The following is a 23,017-nucleotide window of genomic DNA, read 5'->3' on the forward strand; positions in this document are numbered from 1 at the left end:
TAACATAGTGGAGGTTTTGTGCGGCACACAGCTTTAATTCATTCAGCTCGATCGAGTAGGCAAGAGAAACATTTGGTGTTGTTCTTCAACACAGAGTACGAGATGTGCTAGTACTATTAAGTCAGTCATGGCTTTTATCCAAACAGACTGATGGTGGATTTGTTTTAGATACATGTCCTGGGGTGGGCGGGGGGCGGGGGGGGGGGGGGGGGGGTTAGAGTCATCGTGCTGAAGGATGCGGACAGGTAGGCTGTGTAGACTAGCCGAGAATCATCAACTTCCTAAAAAACGACACTCTCCTTTCTGAAAAAGGGTCTCAGGGCGACCAATTCTAGTGCGTTCAGAGTTGTCCCTGGAAGCATGAGTTGAGTTCGGTGCATTGTTAGGGTCGGGCCGCAACCCACCGTCCTACTGGGTCACGACCCATTTTGTCCGGGCGGTTGTAACAAAGGAAATTCCTCTCCGGGGGATTAATAAAGTTGTTATCTATTTATCTATCTATCTATTTTGGATACCGACCCATACATAAAAATATCGCCGCTTTAGAGGGGTTAAATACTGCTGTTTTCATCTGGGTGTCAAAATGTATTCTGCCCATACCTGTACCAGCACCCCCCTCCCCCATCACTGATGTGTCTCCCCCTCCACTGATGTGTCTCCCCCATCACTGATGTGTCTCCCCCTCCGCCGATGTGTCTCCCCCTCCGCCGATGTGTCTCCCCCATCACTGCTCACCGTGGTGTCTGTGTCTCCCCCACCTCCCCCTGACCCTGTGTCTGTGTCTCCCCCACCATTGACGTGCCTCCCCCACCTCTGTCTCTCCCCCGCCTCCCCCTGTGTCCTGTCTCTCCCCCCCCTCCCCCTGTGTCCCCCCCCTCCCCCCTGTGTTGTCCTGTCTCCCCCCCCGCTCCCCCTGTGTCCTCTGTCTCCCCCCCCTCCCCCCTGTATTGTCCTGTCTCCCCCCCCCTCCCCCTGTGTCCTGTCTCCCCCCCCCCTCCCCCTGTGTCCTGTCTCCCCCCCCTCCCCCTGTGTCCTGTCTCCCCCCCCCTCCCCCTGTGTCCTCTGTCTCTCCCCCCCCTCCCCCTGTGTCCTGTGTCTCCCCCCCCTCCCCCCTGTGTTGTCCTGTCTCCCCCCCCCCTCCCCCTGTGTCCTGTCTCTCCCCCCCCCCCCCCCTGTGTCCTGTGTCTCCCCCCCTCCCCCTGTGTCCTGTATCTCCCCCCCCCTCCCCCCTGTGTTGTCCTGTCTCCCCCCCCCTCCCCCTGTGTTGTCCTGTCTCCCCCCCCCTCCCCCTGTGTCTGTCTCCCCCCCCTCCCCCTGTGTCCTGTCTCCCCCAGGGTTCGGCGATGGGAAGTATGTGTCCTTCCAGGAGCGTCAGTGGCACCAGCCCTGCTTCAAGTGCTCCCGCTGCAGCGTGTCGCTGGTGGGCGCCGGCTTCTTCCCCGACAGAGACCAGATCCTCTGCTCGGACTGCAACAGCGACGAATGAGTGACACTTCCCACGGCCAATGGGGAGGGAGACCCGCCCCAACCCCAACACCCAACCCCCAACCCCCACCCTCCTCCTCCCTCCTGCGATGATAGATACTAAATAAATATGCACTGCGTGTTCTCTGAGTATGGTTATGTTTATTATGCACATTATTAACTGCAGCCTGGCTTAACATTTGAATGCTGCATTCGCTTCGTGCACTCTGGTGTATAATACATACATTTTATGTTTCCCCGCCCTGTCAACTTTGAACATTAATTTGTTTTGGTCAAACCTCCAAGCATGTTTTAAAGTATTTTCAATATTTGCATGATGCAGGACCGTTATTTTAACGTTTTTACACTATAGAGAAGGAATAAACTATACACTATATGATGAAACATACAATATGAGTTCATTGGTTTCCTCAAATAAAATGTTACATTTGAACAGGTTGGTGACAAGTGTTTTATTTTTAATCATCAGGTCAGCAAGTTTGTAGCCTTGGAATAATAAACCACAAAATCGTTATGCTTATGATTATTATTATTATAAACAGAGTTTGACCCGTCACGTGAGTCGTGACACTCGCATCGGGAGTTGAAGAGCTGAAGGCAGGTAAGGGTCTGAACTCTCCGCATAAACCTAAATTAAGGACATTGTTAGTTGTTAAAAATACAATTTCTAACGTGAAAGATATTCTTACCCAACTAGTAAAACATGTTTTAATCCCTGCTCACTGCTCAACTCGTCCAAAAACCCGGTTCACGCTACAAAATGACAGGCACGTTAACACGTGTGGTGTGTCGTCCATCACCAGCCAGCATAGTCGCCAATGTAGCTTGTTGAAAGCTCTTATTGTCTGCTTATGGCAAGTATGCACACACTTTTATGCAAAAGCATTGCAAAAATGCGATACGATTGGAAAGAAATAGCTTGATATACTGTACGTGTTTTCGGTAATAGCAGGGCATGTACTTCTTGACATCACATTGAAATGACCCCTGCCGTTTTTTTAAATTAGGGAGAGTAGGAATCTTGCTGGTAGTAATGGCGTTGTTTACGACTTCATCGTGAAAGTATTTGCATTCATTCACTGTTGTCTTTGAAACTGCCACAGCGTGAATCACTTGGGACAAGGCAAAACAAAGTTTAGATTAGCCCAGATAAGGGTGGGTGTCGAAATGGATCGACTCAACAACTCCCATGATGCATTCTGATGTACAAACTGCTTGTACACTACAGCAGCAAAAACAATCATTTGCTGTGGCTCGCTCTTATTTACATTTATATCATTTATTGAGTATATTTTATTGATATTTTAATGTCGTTTATTTGTTCATAGCTATATGTTAATGTAGCCTACATATTATCTTCAAGAAAGGGTAAATACTGCTTTATTTATTTTATGAATCTTAAAGACACACTGGGACCAAAAAAACCAACCGGCTTTTCCAGCAATTCATAAAAACAGCCACCTAGCGACATTATCACAGTTTTATCACAGTATCATCTAATTAATTTAGAAATGAGTGCAAGATTTTTGGAGGTTCCAATGTATGTGTGTGTGTGTGTGTGTCTGTGTGTGTCCGTGTGCGTCCGTGCGTGCACGCATGCGTCCTAGGCTACGTCCCCTCAGGACATCATGTACATGGCCCTGTCGCGACCAAACCAGGAGTAAAGCTAAACGGGTTTATAATTACAATGTTTAACATTCAAACACACGCGTGTACGCAGTGCAAGATGAGTTGCCTCGGCGAAGATTATATTTTCCACTCCACCGGCTAGACAGAATGATTTATCCGAGCACACAAAACCGTGACACATTCAGTCCCCTTTTAGCCCAACCCAAATGTCGGTCATGTTTTAACGTTGTCCGTTTGACATACATGACTACGGTACTCGCAGTGCATACCGATCCGAGTCCATCCGCTTCCTAAAATGGTTCTCCCGTGGTAATCTCTAAAAGGAGACATGTCACGATTATTACTTACGTAATCTGCATAAATGTTTACAGTCCTGATCCCTGACTGCTGAATCGGGTCGGATCTTGTTTATACTAAAGATTGCGCTCCTGTCACGGAGAAGAAACAGAAAAGCCAGGAGCAATCATGTGTTCGTTGAACTCCGGTCCAAAATCAACCGGCAATTTATATCCCGAAAGGGCATGAAAAACCTGTCCCGGATACTGAGAAATAGCCCGGTACCCACGCTGACCCATTGCTCACAGATCCACACAGAACCTCAAGTGTAAATCCAAGGATAAAGCCAGGAAGCCAGAAATATCTGTCTGGCTTTTACTGATTGAATAAACCACCTGACTGGTGGTCTATTATTCGGTGAAAGGCAGACTAATATTTGAACATGAATTTATAAATATATCTTCAATGAATACGTAACATTTCCTGCTGAAAGTGGTGGCTGTCACTCTTTAGTTTTCCGTCCTTCATCGTGTTGTGCGTCTTGGCCTGAAACTATTGGAGCCAGCAGGCCTTTTTAAGCACATGTGTTTTGATTTTGTTCAAAAGAAGCAGATCACGAGCCGGCCCTGATCTGAAGAGTATTAAAAGGATGCTTGGTGTTGTTGTTTTGTTTTGGATGTTTCCCATGACTCTGCCCTGAGATGCTTGACCTCGTGTGAGGCAATGTAAAAGAGAAGTCACATGTTCCCAGGGGGGGGGGGGGGGGGGGGGGAGAGAGGGAGAGAGAGAGAGAGAGAGTGGTGAAGGGAGTACTACTCACAACTTGACGTCGGCGTGGTTTCCTTTCCACATGAAAGCCTCTGAGAAGTGACATTTTACAGCCGGGGGAATTCTGAGATATGAATGAACGACCAACCAGATGCCCCAGCATGGTCTGCAGTTATCTCAACTTTTGTTTACTATTTGCGTTTATATTCGGCCTATTTCCAGAGATGAGCAAATGAACAATGGCTCGTTGCGCCAGCTGCATCCAGGTCCAATTTATCCATTACCCTGTTAATAAACCCCTTAGTTAGAACAACATTCATTAAATCTGGGCTGTGCTACCCGCCAAGTCACAAAGCTGCAGACTACAAAACTATGACAAACATGAGTATGACTTGGCAATAAAAAATACTCCTACAGCCCCAATTGGGCTGTGTGATTATTACCGTGTACTTTCAACTGTAATAACTTCTAATTGCCATTGAGGAATGGAAATGGGCGAACTAGGAACTCCCGACTGAATGGTTTTCTTGAAACCACACGCACGATTCCTGGGGATCATTAAATAAATAATTTCCTGCTCGGTTAGATGACGTAGTCGGCTTTGGCTGCCCCGTAAAACGGAGGGGTTCATGTGAGTCATTGAGTTAGCATGAGAAAACCGAGCCGCACAGATTCCCGACTCAAACGCTGGTGAGCGTACTCGAGTTCAGTCATCTGACGCAACTATTCCCAAACTATTCCCCCCAAAAAGATCTTATTTTATTTTCTGGAAATATTTCAAGGCCCGTTGTCATATTTTATAACTTAGGCTATATGAGTCATGTTATTTCCTCGAACACATAGACACAAAATCGATCAATATGCAATTAAACCACTGTAAATGCAGTGTGTCTTTGCACTACTTTTTTGTTTATTGTAGTCTCATGTGACTTTTCTTGAGTTTCTCTTATAAAAAAAATAATGTTTTATATTATTGCATTGTTGAAGGGTTGTTGTTTTGATTGTTGTGAATATGACAAATAAACCATCTTGAAAAGCAGCCACACCCTTTGTTTAAAAATGATGCATCTTAAAATTACGGCATTCAAATTTACCGGTCCTCCAAAATATTTTGACTATGCCAGTCCAAACTAAAATGTTTGGGAATCCCTGATCTAATGCGAGTGTCCTAATGAATCCAAGTTTGTCCACGAATAATCACAAATATGCTTTAAATCTTTATCGGGAGAAGAGCAAGGAGACAATCACATCATTCACTTTGCGACTTTGTAGCCCAGACAGATAACGTATAGGACAGCATTCTTCCAGAGGAACTGTTGAGAGTAGAGAGTAGCTGCTTCTATATGCAAGGTATATCATTTTGAGCTTAACTCTGTGTGGAACGCGCACACATGAGGAATGTGTTCCCTTAGTAATGGGTCCTTAAAGATCTTTCCTTCAGATCTGTTTTGATAGCGGTTCGTGTATGTCAGTGTCTGGCTCCGTCCGTGTCCACTATGCGCACCATTAAATGTCAAAAACCTATACTGCATGAGTGCATTTGGGAATATTTATAGCATAGAACGTTTTAGTGATGCGATATGATCTAAACATGAATAAACTGAAGGTTGAACTAGTCTTAACCATAGTGTATCTCGGCCTGTTGAGACGTGATTAACCATGCTTCCATCTATAGCACCATCTAGTGAGAAGCTTTAGTATTGCATGCCAGATGCACCAGGGAAGTTCTTCTTATAACCGGTTAATTTAACCATTTACTATTTTAGCAGACGCTTTTATCCAAAGCGACTTAATAGCGGAATGTATTTAATGAGCAGTAGGGGCTCCTGCTTAGAGATACACCCTAGACAGTAAGTATTGGGTGTAGAGTCTACACCCTTCCTGCCACACAATTAACACAACACAGGAATTAAAGATGGATAACGAAACTATGAAAGAGACATTGCACCTGCAGGCACTGCAACACAATCCTCCTGTTAGAATGGGAATGGTGACAAAAGACAGATCCATGACCCCACCCGTCAAGTGCAATTAAACCACACTGTGACCCCACATACCAGACTCATGTCAGCGATATGACCAGGCTTAGAAAACACTGGTTTGAAGCACAGATCGCCGCCATGCAACAACACAAAGCTCTGAATCCTCAAGGTCCACTTGATGGGGACTTAGGGGCTCAATAAATGAATACGTCTCTGAATCCACTGTTATAGCTTTGGATTAAGGTGACATATTATACCAACAGGTATGAGTGTGATTAGCCGTTACCAGTGGTTGTTAAACTTTTTCGACGACATAAAACCTTTATAATGTAACATTACATAATGTGTGCGTTCTATTTGGCAGTGTAAACTGTACGTTAACAGGGGGCAAATAAATACAATTTGGTGAGAAACATGGCCGTGTGCTTCGTGTAATGGTTGGCTAATTTCTCCCCACAAAAGCACACCAGTGCCCTGTGTGTGTGTGTGTGTGTGTGTGTCCTCTCCTAGCGTTGTGAGTACCCCAATTCGAGAACCACTGTCCTAAACTATACACACATCGTAAGAAGTCGATCGTTTCACCCCTCGTAATAACACCGTGACAAAATGATATCTTGATCTTTTATTACAATTTTTATGAAAAAGAAGTTTGTGGAATAAAAGAAGCTCTCGTCAGAAGGAGGTATAACGCTAAGACTACGAAATGCTAACCGAAATAATTGTTTTTGTTACACTGGGGAAACATGAGACTGGGATAATAAATATGTTGATTTTTAACACTATACAATATGACGTAGTTGAGCGCTCCCCTTCAAGTAGCCCTGGCTGAGCTCGAATAGGTCACACAGCTTTTATTGGTAGGTAAAGGCATTCATCACAAAACCATGGAAAAATGGAAGCAAACAAGGGGGGGAATGGTTTAAGAACTATACACGATACAGGCAGAAATAAAACGGGACGAAAACAAAAACGGACGACCACCGAAAGGCGCAGAGAGAGCCGACAATAGTCCAGAAAGAGTCACTGTTAGGTCTTCTTGTTCCCCGCGCCAAGTCCAGTTGACCCAGACCGTCAGGTGGAGAAGTCCTGATTGGAAGAGATTTGTACAATTATTATTTTGTATCTCTGTTGCACCTTATTTAGCTTTCTGTGCTTTTGGCGATGTAAATGTTCTCCATAATGTTAACGAACTTTGAATCTTAAAAGGTGCAATATTATACCACCAAGTGTGAGTGTGACAAGCCGTTACAAGCAGTCTTGAAAATCTGCCTCTTCGAAGAGATCACAGGTGGGCGTGTCCACCTTGATGCGTGCTGGGTAGTTGAGCAATGTTTGCTTCAGTCCACTGGGTAGGCTGGCGGACTAATCTATCCAGCACACATCTAGGTGGACACGCCCACTTGTGATGTCAGAAGAGGCAGATTTTCAAAACTGCTTGTAATGGCTAAGCACACACACACCTGGTGCTATAATATGTCACCTTTAAGGGCAAACTTGTGTTTTGTAACGGAAATTAACAACAACAAGAAGATGGCCGCCGTGACCGGCACTACTTACCGCTCGTGGTTTCTTGTTCACCTTCATGTCGAACCTGCGACAAAAGCAAAAAGAAGTATAAAATTAGTTCCCTTGGAGAAGCCGGAGAACTTCCTGACAGTAACCACGGCGAGGAACAGAGGAAATTTATTTTCGATGGCGGAAGCTCAGTGAAAGCAAACAGCATATGTTTGCATTTAAGCAAACAGTATCGGGAGTCAACAATTTCAACGCCGGCCGAGAGATGAGGTTTGATTCGGAAGAGGAGTTTACCGAACGGAGTGATAAGAAAGAAAATGTGTAAAAAAAAAAACTTCAACTCAGGATATGAGCATGAGAAACCAAAGCGCACCAAACGGATGCAAGGCGGTTATAGAGAGAGAGGTGTGTGTGTGTGTGTGCACGTGTGTGTGCGTGCGTGTCACAGCGGTGGTGTGCATGCAGTTGAACTGGAGAAGCAGCGGGCTCCGTCTAACGGTGAAAACATCCAAACGGAATGAAAGCAAATTAGAAGCGACAGGAAGTGGAAGATAAAAGATGGGGATGAGGTTGGCAGCAGGCAGGATGTCAGATGCCACAGGAACAGGAAGTTGAAGTCAGACTTACTCAAAGTCATAATCAAACATTGCAGAAGGACTGGGAGCGGCATTAGGAGGAGGAGGAGGGAGAGAGCACTGGTGTTAGTAAACCCCGGTGGTGGTTAGCACAGGAGATAGCCGGTCAGTCCGGTCAGAACCCACACGGTTATCGAACGTCAACCACGACCTGACGCACAGAATACAACCCTCCTGCATGACATCAGTCAACAGTATTGTGGCGGTTTAGATTCAGGGTAAAAGTAAATACCATGGCAGTATTAAATCTACAGTGTAAGATAACTAATGTTTAAACTACTGGTTTTTTTAAGACACCAAGTGTGTGACTAACAGAACCCCAGGTTTTTAAACCTGGTTTCTGTGATGGACAGGATACGCGTTACAATCAATGTTGTTACTTTTAAAATATGATTATTTACGCTTTTTTTGATTAAACTCGTTAGTGGCCGAAGGAAACCCGTGGGAAAGTAGACGGGCCGTGACGCAACGGCGGCGGCGGCCGTACCTGTGTCGGTTCTTGTTCTTCCTCTTCTTGTGGTTGCCGTGGTGACTGCCCGTGGAGGAGGAGGAGGCGGCCTTCTGGGGCTTGAGGTCCTGCAGGGCCCCGTCGCCGTCCTCCGTGTCCTCCTGGCTGGGCTCGTTCTCCTGGTTCTGGAGGTCCGGCGAGGCGTCGCTCTCCGTCCCGCTGCCCGGTTCTCCTGGGGAGGAGGGAGACGAGGGAGAACGTCAGCGGGGATGAAGACCGGACCGCAGGCTTCATCTATATACCTCCCTCACTAGCACCACCCGACACCGGATCTACCCCCATGACCACCTCCCCATGACCACTTCCACCACACCCATTACCAACACTACCACCATCACCAGCCCCACCAACATTAATCTGTAACGGTCAATGCCAACACTGCTTCTTCAATCACAACTTCCACCGATATAACCTCCACTACGACTAATAATGCCACCAACATTACCTCTACTACTACTAGCATTAGCTCCGACACTACTACCTCCACCACTACTACTAACATTACCTCCAACACTACTACCACCACCAACACTACCTTCTCCGCTACTACAACTACAACACCACCGCTAACATCCCCAACACCATCATGAACACCACCTCCAACAGCCAAGGATGACAGAATTTTCTTCATGGATATCGCTGCGGTGAACTCACGTTTCTCGTTCATGTGATCAGGTATTCCCCCGAGTGCGCACACTGCCTGTTGGATCAGAGAGAGGCGGCGTTAGTGGTCGCCTTGGAAGGTTCCGGAATGACAACGAACGCCAAGGAAGTAAGAATTAGAATCTGATTCCATTTTAGTGCAATGACCATGAAGGAATTGACGGGGAACTCACCGCTACCGACGTAACTGACGACTTGCTGAACAAACGCTCTGCTTCTTTAAATTTCCGATTTCGTCTGTCGGTTTTACTATTTGAATTCCTGTTTCGGGAGGAAAAGAAGGCATACAGTTTAGTTTTCACACGAAGGTCTCCAGCATTAGTCACACATTCACAAAATATGTATTTACGTGTGAATCACCATGCTTTATTATATATACTTTATTCATTAGCAAAAAAATAAAAATCGCTTTGATATTGCTCAGCTAGTAGGTTAAAACAGGCTATATGATAACCACTGGATAAAAAGCTGATTCTGAAGCTTTTAGACAAATACTAAAACATGTGATCCATACTCTACAGTTGATCAATAGACTATGGATACATAATAAATCAGGCATTGAAAATGAAGCTCATAAACACACATTGAAAACAGTTGAAGAATTATTGCATTCCCTAATCACCGATGGTACAAGACGAGTATATGATGACGATGACTTACTTTTGGTTGGTGAGGTATCTGTCCCATCCTCTGATGATGTTGCCATACATCTGGGTGTCTTCTAAGTAGCTGCCCTCGAAGGCATAGATCTGTCTTTCCAAGTTCACTAACGTCTCCTTCATATGAAAACAGAAGATGTCAATAGTTTACACTACCGTCAGCCAAAGCACCAAAGAACCGGCTCCTCACGCAGGCTACATTTAGACATATAACGCCTATATACTCATAACGTTTCACACCATTTCGGATGAATCTAACAACTTTCCTCCAGGCACACTTAAAACTACGTGACGAAGAGTGCTCGGATGGACTGGGAACACTGAAATCCGCATGCATTCTCTCAACCTTTTTGTATAAATAGCTTATGTTAAATGCTAATTCGCATTAGCATCTAGCATCGCTCACCCGGACAGTGTTATTTAGCCGACAGCTCACGCTAACCAATGCCAATGGGTTCAAATGTAGCTTAGCTTAGCAGTCCGCGGGGGCCTAGCGACCTGCGCGCCAGAAACCCGACAACTTTTCTCCCTAAAGCCCGCCGGTGAGACCAAAACCTAGTCCTTGGAGATTAAATAAAACCAACATACGGCGAGTTCTTGTTTCCTTTTCACCAGTTCCGCCAGCTCCCGACGAGTGTCGGGGATCTGTGGTGGAGTTGCCTTCGCATGCATCGCCATGATGAATACTAGAGAGCCACTCTGACTGGAGAGAAACAACACGGGCCCCGCCGAAAGTAGTAGAGCGGTGGTGCGTTCACCGCCGGGGGGCGCTAAAGGACAACCCGAGGCGCGGCCCCCTGTTTCCAGATTCGCCGCTGATAAAGTACCTCAGCACGATCAGGTGGGTGTTCGAGTCGTCATAGCAACATATTGGGTTGTAGAAACGGTTGTGTTGGCTCTGTGTGCCGTGGTGGCCTCAACTGTTGCAATGATAGAGGGATTCTTGTGTCTTTGTTTTTTATTTGTGGGTATAGTTTTGTCAAATTGGATTTGTACCTTTGCTCATTTCTATTTTTGAATAGTTCTTTAGTACACACTGTGGATTGAATCTGACGATTTCTGCATGTTTTCACAGTAAACCATGGGCAAAGTATGCACAGGAAAATCTGATGGTGAGTTTCCTATAGCTGCTGTAAAAAAATAAATAATCACATGTGTTAAAACGCCTCCTAATTAACACTATTGACCTTCAAATAGTCCGTAGTATTACAGGTTACACGTGTTCGATCCCATCCAAGTACCAAACGGTGGTGGTCGACAATGAGGAGAAGAAGGGATTCTCCTCACAGTCCAAGAGGTTCTCACTGGACACCCTGGTAGGATACTCCTTGCCACTTATTCAGAACATACTAATAATACTAATACTTATCATAAACATAATGGAGAAATTTGTATTATACAGAGTATCTGCTAATTTACAGTGTAAATGGACAGATACTCAACATGATAATACTCATTTTCATTATGCTGAGTGTCTGTCCATTTACAGTGTAAACGGAAAGTTAGATAGATTCATTATGCTGACACGGGTGTACTTTCAGAATGAGAACCCAGGCCCAGGATCCTACTGCCCCCTCCCCTCGGCCGAGACCTTCAGTCCTTCCTTCTCTAAGAAGGGCACCATGAGCTTCCCCTCCAAGGTCTCACCCACCCTCGTCATCCACCAACACGACCTCATCAAGTCCATTAGCTAATTATTGCCTCGTCGTCGCCGACACATCCATCCAGAGCGACTACCAGAGGATGTATTTAAAGTCGTTGATGAGCCGGATGTTGACATAGGCCTCTACAGATAGACAGGGGTTTGACCCAGAACCTGTGGGCATTAAGGGATTAACTCCTACCTGCTCCTTGATGTCAGCACTAGGAGTAGTAGTACAGAAATAAATTAAGATTTATAAAAGTGCAGCACAAGTGACACTGTGTGTGTGCTCGCTTTTCTTATTTTGTTGTATTACCTTTTTATTTGTACCTAAATGTTCCATCTGAGGTTAATTCAGTACCATCTTATCTGATGTATATTTTGTTACTTGCGCTGTTATTTGGTACGTGTTTCACCATAGAGGAGGCCTCAAATTCATATCATTTGTTATTGATGATCTCTTCTTGTCGTTCATTAATGCGCATATGACTAGTTAGTACTAGCAGTCTTTGTTGTATTCGGGGAATGGGTGAACCTCGACAATCAAATGGGATCGTCACTGTTTGGCACTTGGTTATATGAACATCCTTACTGTACTGACAGCGATATATTGTTTCTCTTTCTTCGGACAAAACAACATTATTGTATTTTTTTTTATATAAAAGCATCGGCTAAATGCCCTGAATGTAAATGTAAACATGACAAATTTGATACTTGAACGTTGGCCCCTACCCCCCCAAGGTCCCCAGAGTCCCCCGCCACCACAAGAGGGGCCTCCCCGGCCCTGACTCCTACAACCTGCAGTCCTCCTCGATCGCCAGGCACAGCTTCGGACGGGGGGCCTCCCGGGCCTTCAGAGCTCCGGTGGCGGTCCCAGTGCTGGGCCCCAAGTTCAGAACACCAGGCCCAGATCAGTACGATGTACGTGGGTCGGCCTCGGCTCCTGAGCACCCTGACTCTTGCGGGAGGGGGTCATGACCTCTTGAAAGAGGACCATGGATTTTAAGGGACTGTGAACAGAAATATATGGTGTAGACCATTTCTCTTTGTTAAGAAGTTTGATTTGTTTTAATACAAATCAAGCAACTGTAGAGGACAGCAGACATTTATATTGATTTATATTAATTTAATTATTTGATACACATTGTTTATATTTTATATTAGTTCTGCTTCAAAACGTTATTAGGAACACTAGTTCATTGTGGTTGAATCTCAATGCATGTTGCATCCTGTTTTATACAAGTTAAAGCAAAGATTTCTGGATTGAATTTATAATATCTTACTGCTTTTGCCGTTCCCTTACTGCGTTTTGTCAATGTTTTTAGGTATCTGGTGGTCATCCTGGTGGAAGCTTCCAGTCAAAGGGCTCATCTACTTTCCTCTCCAGAACCAAACGTTGTGATTTGGCCATCAACCCAAACCTCCCATCCCCGTGTAGGCACCCCACTCTCTATCCCCTCAATGTGTCAGCGTCCCTAGCCCTTAGCATCTTGTTTTGAAGCCTCTTCTGACTGCCTTCCCAGGCCACTACCAGATCAGCTGCACTGCGACCAAGAACAGCCCGAGAGCCGCCATGTCTCCCTTCAAGTCCAAGTCCTCCCGGTTCCCTGCTCAGGTGGATCACCGGGTCCCGGGTCCTGGGGCCTACAACCTCCACCACAGCCCGGACCCCTTGAGGAAGCCCACCCGGCTGTGAGTCTGAGTGCACTTTATCACAGACTGCGGGCGTTTGGGGATTGAACCCGGGACAGTCCGGCTACATCCTGTCTCGCCCGTGTCGAGTACAGAATACACTTTCTTTGGGTTCGATTGTGTCTAAAGATTTACACTGACGTGAGAGCGGGGTGTATGTTGACGTGACCCACTGTGGGTGTTCGACTCCCCGCCGAAAGGTTCGGGGTTCGATCCCCAATGTGTCTATAGGCACCCTTGAGCAAGATTTCCTCGGACCTACCTGCTCCTTAATGACCTGCATCTAAAACTCTCAACTATCAGTCTCTTTGGAACCACGCATCTGCTAAAGGACAGAATGTGGTGTCAATGTCAACAATGACAAAATGGTATTTTGTCATTTATATTTATAATTAATATTACATGCATATTTAATAATAGTTCAAGCGTTGATTCCTCCAACTGCCGCTCCAGGAGGAGAAAGGTCCTGGTGATGGCCACGCCCGCCCGCTTGGTTCCCAAGGGCCCGGCCTACCCTGGCCCGGGTCAGTATGACCTGGTGGACTACGAGGGCCCCTCCAGCCACCCCGGGTCCACAGCGGCCTTCCTCTCGGAGACCCGGCGCAGTCCGCAGGGGGGAAGGGCCCCCCAGGCCGGGCCGGGCCCAGGTACAGAGACCGCCGCTGAAGGATGGCTTCGCTTCAGGGCTATACTGTACTATAATGTACGGTACTGTACAGTACTGTACTGTACAGTACTGTATTATACTGTACTATACTGCACTGTATTATACTGTACTATACTGCACTATACTATACTGTATTATACTGTATTGTACTGTACTATACTGTACGGTACTGTACAGTACTGTACTATACTGTATTGTACTGTACTATACTGTACTCTACTGTACTGTACTATTACTGTACTGTTTTATACTGTACTATACTATATAGTACTGTACTATACTATACTGTACTGTATTATACTGTACGGTACTGTACTATACTGTATTATACTATATAGTACCGTACTATACTGTACGGTATTATACTGTAGTGTACTGTACTATGCTGTATTGTGCTCTACTATACTGTATTGTACTGTACTGTAGTATACTGTACTGTACCAGTAGGTATACTAGGGCATGATGCCCTCACCCCTACCTGCTCCTTATTGATCTGGTTCTGAATCAAGGGCCCTTTGGATAAGAAGCTGAATGACTGAACAGTAAATGTGCGGAGAGTGCACAGCTGAAGATTGATAAATATGGTAGATCATAGTCACTGTAATTCAGTGTTTGGTCACTGGTCTGTTCCAGTGTACAATAGCAGGGGGTTTAACATATTGTTTGAGCGATTCTACACTTTAATCTTCCCCCAGCCTTTTGACTTACGTTTGACTTAGTCAGTATTCATTCATATATTCATGAAAATACATTTGATTCATCTTGCTGTCTTGTTTCTTCCAGGTTATTACGAACCACAGAAGTTATCAAAGAAGTCATTTTTGTACAACCCCAAGATCTGGAATCCCGTGTAAAGACCCTGAACCTGTGGACATGTGTTCTGTGGAGTCTCCGTTCGTGTTGTCACATCTCTCGCATACGGAGGCATTCACGCACATCCCACACACAGACACACCACATGGTGCGTATTAATAGTGTACCGTAATGCGATGTTCCGGACATGCTCCGTATTCCGTGCGTCTTGACACATTGGTTTTTAGAAAAATAAACTAAGGCAAACGCTTATTTCACTGTCAAATTATTAGATGACAGAATGAGGTCTGTCGATATAGAATTGTATTTTTAGAATGTTCTGAGGAGGATATTTAACTAGTTTGCTGAACAATATTTTATGTAATGCTTCCCGCCTTTATAAATCTTAAAGAACTAATATATAATGCACATAACCCAATAAATATATAAATGTTTATATTCCATAAATCTATATATTCCATAAGATTCTCTGGGTTTTCCAATCAGACGCAAACGTCGATCGACCCAACTTCAGATTGTCATAGCAGACACTGTTGTCCCTGGCAACTGTTTTTGCCGTTCCCTGGCAACTGTTGCCGCTGTCACCGATATCCAGCCCCCCGGCAACAGCTGAGAGCTTGGAGGTGACACAGCCATGCCAACTGCCAGGGACGAGAGCCGGGGCACGGCCCGGTGACGGCGTATGTGAACAATGTGTGTGACTGGGGGGGAGAGCTGAACCCAAATCACAGATGGAATCATCTGCCATCACGGGGCAGGGCTTGGCCCAGGTCCAGGACATGCTCGCCCGTTTCGTACTATATGACCCATGGTAATCACGGTAAAAGGCCCATGCATGTGACCAGAGCAGCTGTCTCCAATGTTGAGTTTGTCATTAATGAAGGACATGGTTGGCCGATTACATTGTATGATGATTTGCGATTCATAAGCGTAGTATAAAATCACGTAGCAGGCTACTTTATCCAGAGTAAGTTTCAGTGATTTTATGCATGTAATTATAAGCAGATGGCATTAAGGCCTCTTGCTCAAGGATGCCTCCAGGTAGCCTTAGGATAAGGGGTTCGAATCCAGAACCTTCTGAACCCTAAACCACTAGAATTCATCCTACCCCCCTATGACTAGCATGTCATTCACAAACTACTGGCACTGGTACTTCGTTAGTGCTCAACAGATCCGAGGAGACACGCTTCTGCCCACTTAAATGTAAACATCACTCCACCATGAACCAGGTCGTCTGTGGGTGGTTCAGGTGTTGTGGAGCCCGCCGTCCTCTGCCCTTCAGTGATCAGTGGTGGCTGGGTCTGTTCCTTCAGTCCTACTCTGCAGTTCCTTGGAGCTCCATGCGGCAGCAACTGCCACAGCTCCGCTCCCACACTGTGGCAGCTGAGGATATATAAAGAGCGTGACTGCTTAGACCAACCCTCTGCTAATGATGCGCCCTGGAAAATCACAAGCCATTGTTTATTTGGGTCATTTTCCGAGAGAGAGCAGGGGAGTGAGAGAGTGTTTCGGCTCGTCGGCGGTTTGGATAAAATGGAAGTTCACTTTGGCTTGTCGTAATCGGTACCAGGTTCAGGGGAAGTCGCACGGAGATGGGTTATAGGGTGTGGTGGTGGGGACTCGACTGAGCTGTAAAACTTTTGTGGCGCTTTTCATGCAAACGACTTAAAATGTAAAACAATCTATAACGGAATCACATTTCAGAGGTGGATTTAATTGTGTTTGAGTCAATCCCTCAAAATGAAAGCCAAAACCCCCAAAAAGTAGGGAGGTTTTTGTTCGAGAATGTTGGCAGGTTTTACACAGAAGCACAGAAGAACAAGAAGCAGGCTAGCCTTGTTCCCACCAACCGTTGACGGGGGACTTTTGGGTGTAGTTGCACTGGGATTCTTGTGGTGTGGGGGTGTCGACAGCGCGGGGGGGGGGGTGTCTACAGATGCATACCTCTGTGGTTTAACGGAGGTGCCTTCTGAGCACTGAGATCAGACAGCGAGGGAAGACGAGTTGGGACAGTACCCCCCCAAAGGAGGTGGTGTTTAGGTAGCTCTTTGTCTTAAGATTAGAGGGATGCAGACCGGAGTCTGTGTGTGGTTTGACTGGGCTGCAGACGACCAAGAAGTATTCATTAGTCGTTATAGTCAACACAAAATACAACAACCAGAACTGTAGCACGACAAAAATCACTTAAAGAGAGAAATTAAATTCTAAGTAAAGGTTGCTCGTTTTTGATAGGGTTAGACGTATAAGGGGATGTTTAACAGATTTCACCTGAGGGTCAGTAGCCGATAGAGAGGCTATCTCTGGGTTCCCTGCTACATGGGTGCAGTGGTTCATTGGTTTTGCCTTTTATTTGTAATGGATGCATTAAAGACTCTGACATTTAGTTTCAAGATTCCAGAGTTTCATTTGTCAACTGAAGTATCCAGTGAAATGAAAATCGAAATTAAATGAATGAATGAAAATTTCGATGATGGTATGAAATTCTCAGACTGGTAACATGATACACATAATAAAATAAGTACAATTATTCAAACCTACAAACCTACACTACAAACCTGCGTATTTTTCTTATGTACACCGTTAAATAATATGTATAACTATGGTTGAATGCTTAGCATGTGAACCAGAGCAGAGAAGGGCGGTCCCCCTTCTCTCATGTTCAAGACCTAAGTTCTGCAGAAAGCAAAGTCATATCGTTGGTAATATAAATAGATGGCCCGAGGAGAGGTAGGGGGGGGTTGGTGTGAGAGAGGGAGGAGGGCGTGGGGGGGGGGGGAGGGGTAGTCAGAGTCTAGGGTCATAGCCGGAGGGGGCAGATCAGTTTCTCCGTGTGGCGTCATCATTGCTCTGATATCGTCATAACGACCACAATGAGTGTCTTTATCGATCAGGACGGGCCGCTCGTAGATAAGAGTGGTGAATGGGAGGGATTGTGGTGAATCAAAGTGTTGCGTAAACTCAGTAATACCGAGTTATCCTTATTGTGAACGATTTCCACAGAAACCCAACAGTCATGCAGCACTTCTGTTGTGTAACTGCAGGGGTTGGAGGCGCCAATGGTGACCTGTTTCCAAACCCAGTGTTATCAAACTTAAGTTGTAAGTTGTTTAATTTGGTGGACAATATATACATATATATGTTATATATATATATATATATAGGCCAATATATAATGGTGTGTGTGTGTGTGTGTGTGTGTGTGTGTGTGTGTGTGTCTTTCAAAACATTTAATAAAATAATGTGTGAAAGAGTGAAACTCTGTAAGGGCGATTCACTCATTGATTACCCCACTCGCTATTTTTTGTTTCCTCCTCGCTGTTTCACCCCGAAATCCCCCTTATCAAAACAAGTCAGTACATATGTGGATGCATGGTGAAACACTCATAGATAATAGCATGCATTTATTTTATTTTATTTTAAATAGATGCATGCATCTAGGAGATAATTTAAATTAATATATTCAGATCCCTCAACATATTACTATTAGTAAGAGTAACGGATCGGGTTAATATTTAGCTGTTCCAGTATACTGTTTTGGATTATTATTTATGCATATGGTTATCACCAACATGCAACCATATCATACCTTATAATTATCAAATATAATTGCCTATAATAGCAAATTAATACCGGGGGTCTTTCCTCTGTGTGACTATGGTTTAAGAGACTGTAGGCAATATCAAAGGCAATATAAAGAGTCACAAATTTTTAAATAAATAAATTAGGGGAACTGTCCATTCAAAGTGAATTGCATTTGTAATTACGCCGACGCGTATAAACGACCGCAGGGCGAACTTTTACTGCCAACTACATAAGTAGCCCAGAGTTGAGGACCCTGACGGATTCTACCATTCACTATCACCATATTCTCCTATTACAAACAGTCTTTAGCACAATACATCACCATCCCCCCATAACAACCAAACCCAAACTAACACGCCTTTGACGCCAAACGTGCACACTTTAATCGGTATCTACTATAAACTTTCGTGGAGTTGCTGCGTTTTTCTCCAATTTTCCCCAAAAAGATGGCACGGTCCGGACGCAGCGAGGATGTCCCTCCCTGCCAGTGTTGCCAGATTGAGCCAGATATCCCGCCTAACCCTTGCTGCAGCGCCCGCAGCCAGATTGGGCGGAAACTCTGGCCCAATCTGGCAACGTTCCTCCCTGCTCCCCGTCTGGATCCACTCTCCGTCTCCTCAGTCACTGGCCGGCTGCTCACAGGCCGTTTGACACCGTGTCCGCTGACCACCACGACACGTATCTCATCTGGCCTGCCTCCTTTTTGTTTTTTCCTAACCCCGGACTTCTATCTTTCTTATCTTTTACCTCATTTTCCCCCGGCTCCCGGTCGGATCTCCAGAGGGCGTGTTGCTGCAGCGGGAGTTTCATCTCCTGTGCGTCGGCTCTGAGGAATGACAGCGAGGGAACGGGACTGAGACTCACTGCCCGAACACACAAACATGGATTATAAGGAGCTCGGGAATGATTTCGAGGAGAAACTGAAGCTGACAGAGAAATGTGAGTAGTGGGATGATGGAGGCTGAACGGGTCAGCGGTTGGGGGCTCTGGTGGTAGGAGGATGGTGTTGGTATCAGCCGATCTTAGCCCAGATGGGTCACATTAGACTGGGCTTGTGAATCCAACACATCCACTGCTGACGTGTCTTCCATAACATTGTGAAACTACAAATCATGTGTTCTGTAAACGACCCAATGTTACCCCGAGATGTAGGATGTTGATTGATATACGATCATACTGTATGCAATGTGGCATCTGGATTGGGCATCTTTGCGCCAGCTGTGTCCTCCTATAGGCTGACGAATGAAGCCTGACGTCAGACAGAAACCGTCTGCTTGTTCGTTTTTTTGAATGTATTGGAAATATGACAACCGGTGTCCTCTGTCCATACCGCTGTCCTTCTAGTCCCTAGCCAGGGGTCTGAACCAGATATATCAGGGTCCCGGGGTGCTCTCCGTTACCGCGGTCCTCTCTGTCGTATGGGGGGAGAGCCAAGGTGTTAGTCAGTAGGCTGTGGCGAACACGGCATACACACATGAAATCTGAGATCCGCCGGGGTTTATTATAGCACACATCTAGGTCTCTGAGAAATATCCCAGCCAAACAACAACACGCAGAGAGAGAGAGAGAGAGAGAGAGAGAGAGAGAGAGAGAGAGAGAGAGAGAGAGAGAGATCTAAAGCTATGCATTAAGCCCCACCAACAGCCACCCGCTGTCCCTAAGTCCTGGGATGAATCCGGCCATGTTGGCAGGACCACTGGCGCGCAACGTGACAACCTCCACACAAACCCGATTTCTATTAAAAACATGCGTGTGCTTTATTGTCTCTTCTCGCGTGGTGTCGTCGTCAGAAGGTGACTTCTATAGCAGTCTCCCCCTGGTCTCTGCTCCTCTCGATGGGGGAGGAGGGGGGAGGAGGGGGGAGGACCACTGGAGGCTGCTTGCCGCAGCTCTTCATCAATGCAGAGGCGAACTACCCGTCTTCTCAACCGCGAATTCTCCCCCCTCCCCACCCCTTCAATCCCCACGGCAGTGTGTGCGTGTTTGTGTGTGTCTGTGTGTGTGTGTTTGTGTTTGTGGACCTGTCCTTTTCTTGTGTTTTTGTTGGGTAGTGTAGTGTGTGTGTGTGTGTGTGTGTGTGTGTGTGTGTGTGTGTGTGTGTGTGTGTGTGTGTGTGTGTGTGTGTGTGTGTGTGTTTGCGTGAGTGTGTATGTGTGCGAAGGTGTGATAACAATTGTGTTGTTGTGCTGCTGCGGCACCTGATGAAATAATAATAGTCACCTTCGGCTCTTTGCCCCATAAAACCGAAAGTTGTGAAACATGGACTGCAGTCATGCAGAAGAGATGTGTCGATGTTGACGGTGATCAGGGCAGAGACATTGGTGCGGGTCTGTGTTTTGGTTCGCTGTTCCCTGTTACCGAAACAGGCCCGGCTCAGACGGCAGTGTCTGTGTGACGACTGCCCGGAAGGACAGACACCCAAAAAGGAGTTTGAGATCAACAGAAACATTCCTTCTCCTCCTCCTCTTGGACCGACTCCAGTCTGTCGCTCTCTGCTGAAGAGCCACAGGGTTGGTTTGTTTTGTAGCGCCCCGCGGGGCCTGTTTGTGTGTCAAAAGAGCAAAAGCGCCTAATCTCATATCAGACAGATTTATTCAGGTTGGGGCATGGCAGACGCACTCCTTGTTTGTTCCCAGTGAGCTAAACCCTCCCAGTGCCTCTATTCCCCTCCTCCACTAACACCGCCCCCCTACCCTCACCCACCGACCCATCTCTGCTGCTTTGATCCACCATTAAACTCCTCATCCAGCTCCCTTTCTACTTGGCTTAGAGACCACAACGTACTACCACAACCCAACACGCCTTAAAGTAGACTTCAAATTCGCCTTGAGTAGACATTTTACATTTTATTCCTCGGGGAGTGTGGGGTTTTAGTGCTTGAGGCTGGCAGCAGCGCACAGCATGGAAAATCAGACCGATAAACCACAGAGTGTAGCTTAGCGTAGTGTAGAGTAGTGTAGAGTAGTCTAGTCTAGTTAGTGTTGTGTAGTGTAGTGTAGTCTAGTCTAGTGTTGTGTTGTGTAGTGTAAGAAGTACATGAGGTCCGAGTGAGGCACTGGGTCGGTGATAGAGTCACAAGTTTGCAGTTTGGGCACGTGGCAGCGAGCCAGGCCTGGCCAAGACAAGACACGTTCAAAGCGTCTCTGTCTGCCCCTCACCACAGCGGTGGTGGAGAACTGCGCGTTCAGATGTGGACAATCTGCTGGCTGTATGTGTGTGTGTGTGTGTGTGCTTGTGTGCGTGTGTGTGCGTGTGTGACGGCGAGCACGTTATGAAACCTGCCACGCACGTCGGGAGCCGACCCCCCACCACAACCGAATACTGGAGGCCGCAGAATGTCCTGGAACAGCCACTAGTGTTCCAGGACGTCCACGCTCTGTGTAGAGCGTTCCGGGAAGAACGTTATCAGGGACAACATGGACGAGTGGTGGGGGGGATTGACTCCCAGATGTTCTCCAGTCAAACCTCAATCTCCTCGGTGTAACCTGTGGTGGGCAACCTTGAACCAAATGCCCCAGGCCCAAGCTGCTCCTTGTCTGACCAAACCTGGATCCGAAATGAATCACTGTAAATCGCTCTGGTTGAGAATGTCTTCTGGATGAGTTCTCAATAGTAGTAGCCCCATGTCTTCTTCCCACCACCAAGTGTTCTAGAACAATCCAGTCAAGTGGCTGGGGGGTAGGAGGGTCCACACTGGATTCCCCCTCACACGTTCAGACTTGTCTCCATGAGTCTCCAGCATTAAACCTCCCCCTATCTCTCTCTCTCTCTCTCTCTCTCTCTCTCTCTCTCTCTCTCTCTCTCTCTCTCTCTCTCTCTCTCTCTCTCTCTCTCTCTCTCTCTCTCTCTCTCTCTCTCTCTCTCTCTCTCTCTCGCGGTGTCGTTAGTCACACAGGCTCTGTCTGCGTCTGCCCGTGCTGCAGTAAGAAGAGTCTACCTCGTCTCTCCCTGGCTCTCAGACCTCAATGGTCCACATATATACCGTGATGCTGATATTCTGTCACCGTGGAAACCATGGTGTGGTCCTCAAAGACTATGTCGCAGTACGTTATACAGAGTGTTCCTCGCTCTCTTGAAATTGTACTTTTTGATCATTGATATCAGGACAGGGGGGAGATAAGCGATGTGATTGGGTCATTCAGGGTTTGATTGGCGGTTGTGGGCGTAGCTTCTGTAGGTCAGAATCTTAAAGGGTTATGATTGGTCTTTTATAACAGACCAATTAAGAAAAAAATAAAGCTAAACTAGAACCATGAGAAAAATATGAAATGTTCCATTCATCGTCATTGTTGTTATACTAGGTATTTTTTCAATTTATATGGACCAGGGTGATGAGATTCCACAGTGACCTGTTGGGTTTATATCCTCTATAGTCTTGTGATCTTTTGAACAACCCTCGTTCAGAGACAAAGAACGCTCCCCCTGAGTTGTGTAATGACCTCATGATGAGGCCAGGGTTTGGCCTCAGACAGTCCTCCTCTAACACAGCTCCATGGCTGAA

General features: G+C 46.1%; 4 protein-coding genes across 4 annotated transcripts in view; 3 read left to right on the top strand and 1 right to left on the bottom strand.

The window, feature by feature from the left end:
• Nucleotides 1-1,486, top strand: part of LOC130376193 (ras-related GTP-binding protein C-like) — a 5,186-nt gene extending 3,700 nt beyond the window's left edge. Inside the window, exon 5 of the mRNA XM_056583414.1 lies at nt 1,335-1,486. Coding sequence (XP_056439389.1) covers nt 1,335-1,486 — 152 coding nt within the window. The remainder of the gene's footprint in view (nt 1-1,334) is intronic.
• Nucleotides 1,487-6,726: 5,240 nt separating this feature from the next.
• meaf6 (MYST/Esa1-associated factor 6) lies at nt 6,727-10,909 on the bottom strand. The gene is made up of 7 exons (XM_056582789.1): nt 10,709-10,909; nt 10,122-10,237; nt 9,635-9,722; nt 9,453-9,498; nt 8,778-8,970; nt 7,698-7,731; nt 6,727-7,226 (listed from the first exon to the last, which is right to left on the bottom strand). Exons 1-7 carry the CDS (start codon nt 10,796-10,798, stop codon nt 7,212-7,214), a joined length of 582 nt encoding a protein of 193 aa, XP_056438764.1. The 5' UTR covers nt 10,799-10,909; the 3' UTR covers nt 6,727-7,211.
• stpg1 (sperm-tail PG-rich repeat containing 1) lies at nt 10,264-15,173 on the top strand. The gene is made up of 9 exons (XM_056582782.1): nt 10,264-10,961; nt 11,196-11,232; nt 11,318-11,436; nt 11,662-11,760; nt 12,504-12,683; nt 13,088-13,196; nt 13,286-13,454; nt 13,908-14,101; nt 14,905-15,173. Exons 2-9 carry the CDS (start codon nt 11,202-11,204, stop codon nt 14,973-14,975), a joined length of 972 nt encoding a protein of 323 aa, XP_056438757.1. The 5' UTR covers nt 10,264-10,961; nt 11,196-11,201; the 3' UTR covers nt 14,976-15,173.
• A 3,956-nt stretch (nt 15,174-19,129) lies between these two features.
• LOC130376195 (MAP7 domain-containing protein 1-like) overlaps nt 19,130-23,017 on the top strand; it is a 20,256-nt gene continuing 16,368 nt past the window's right edge. The window contains exon 1 of the mRNA XM_056583415.1: nt 19,130-19,455. Within this exon, the coding sequence (XP_056439390.1) occupies nt 19,398-19,455 (58 nt within the window). The 5' untranslated portion in view covers nt 19,130-19,397. The remainder of the gene's footprint in view (nt 19,456-23,017) is intronic.

The sequence above is a fragment of the Gadus chalcogrammus genome, chromosome 22, assembly GCF_026213295.1.
Source record: "Gadus chalcogrammus isolate NIFS_2021 chromosome 22, NIFS_Gcha_1.0, whole genome shotgun sequence".
NCBI classification, from domain to species: domain Eukaryota; kingdom Metazoa; phylum Chordata; class Actinopteri; order Gadiformes; family Gadidae; genus Gadus; species Gadus chalcogrammus.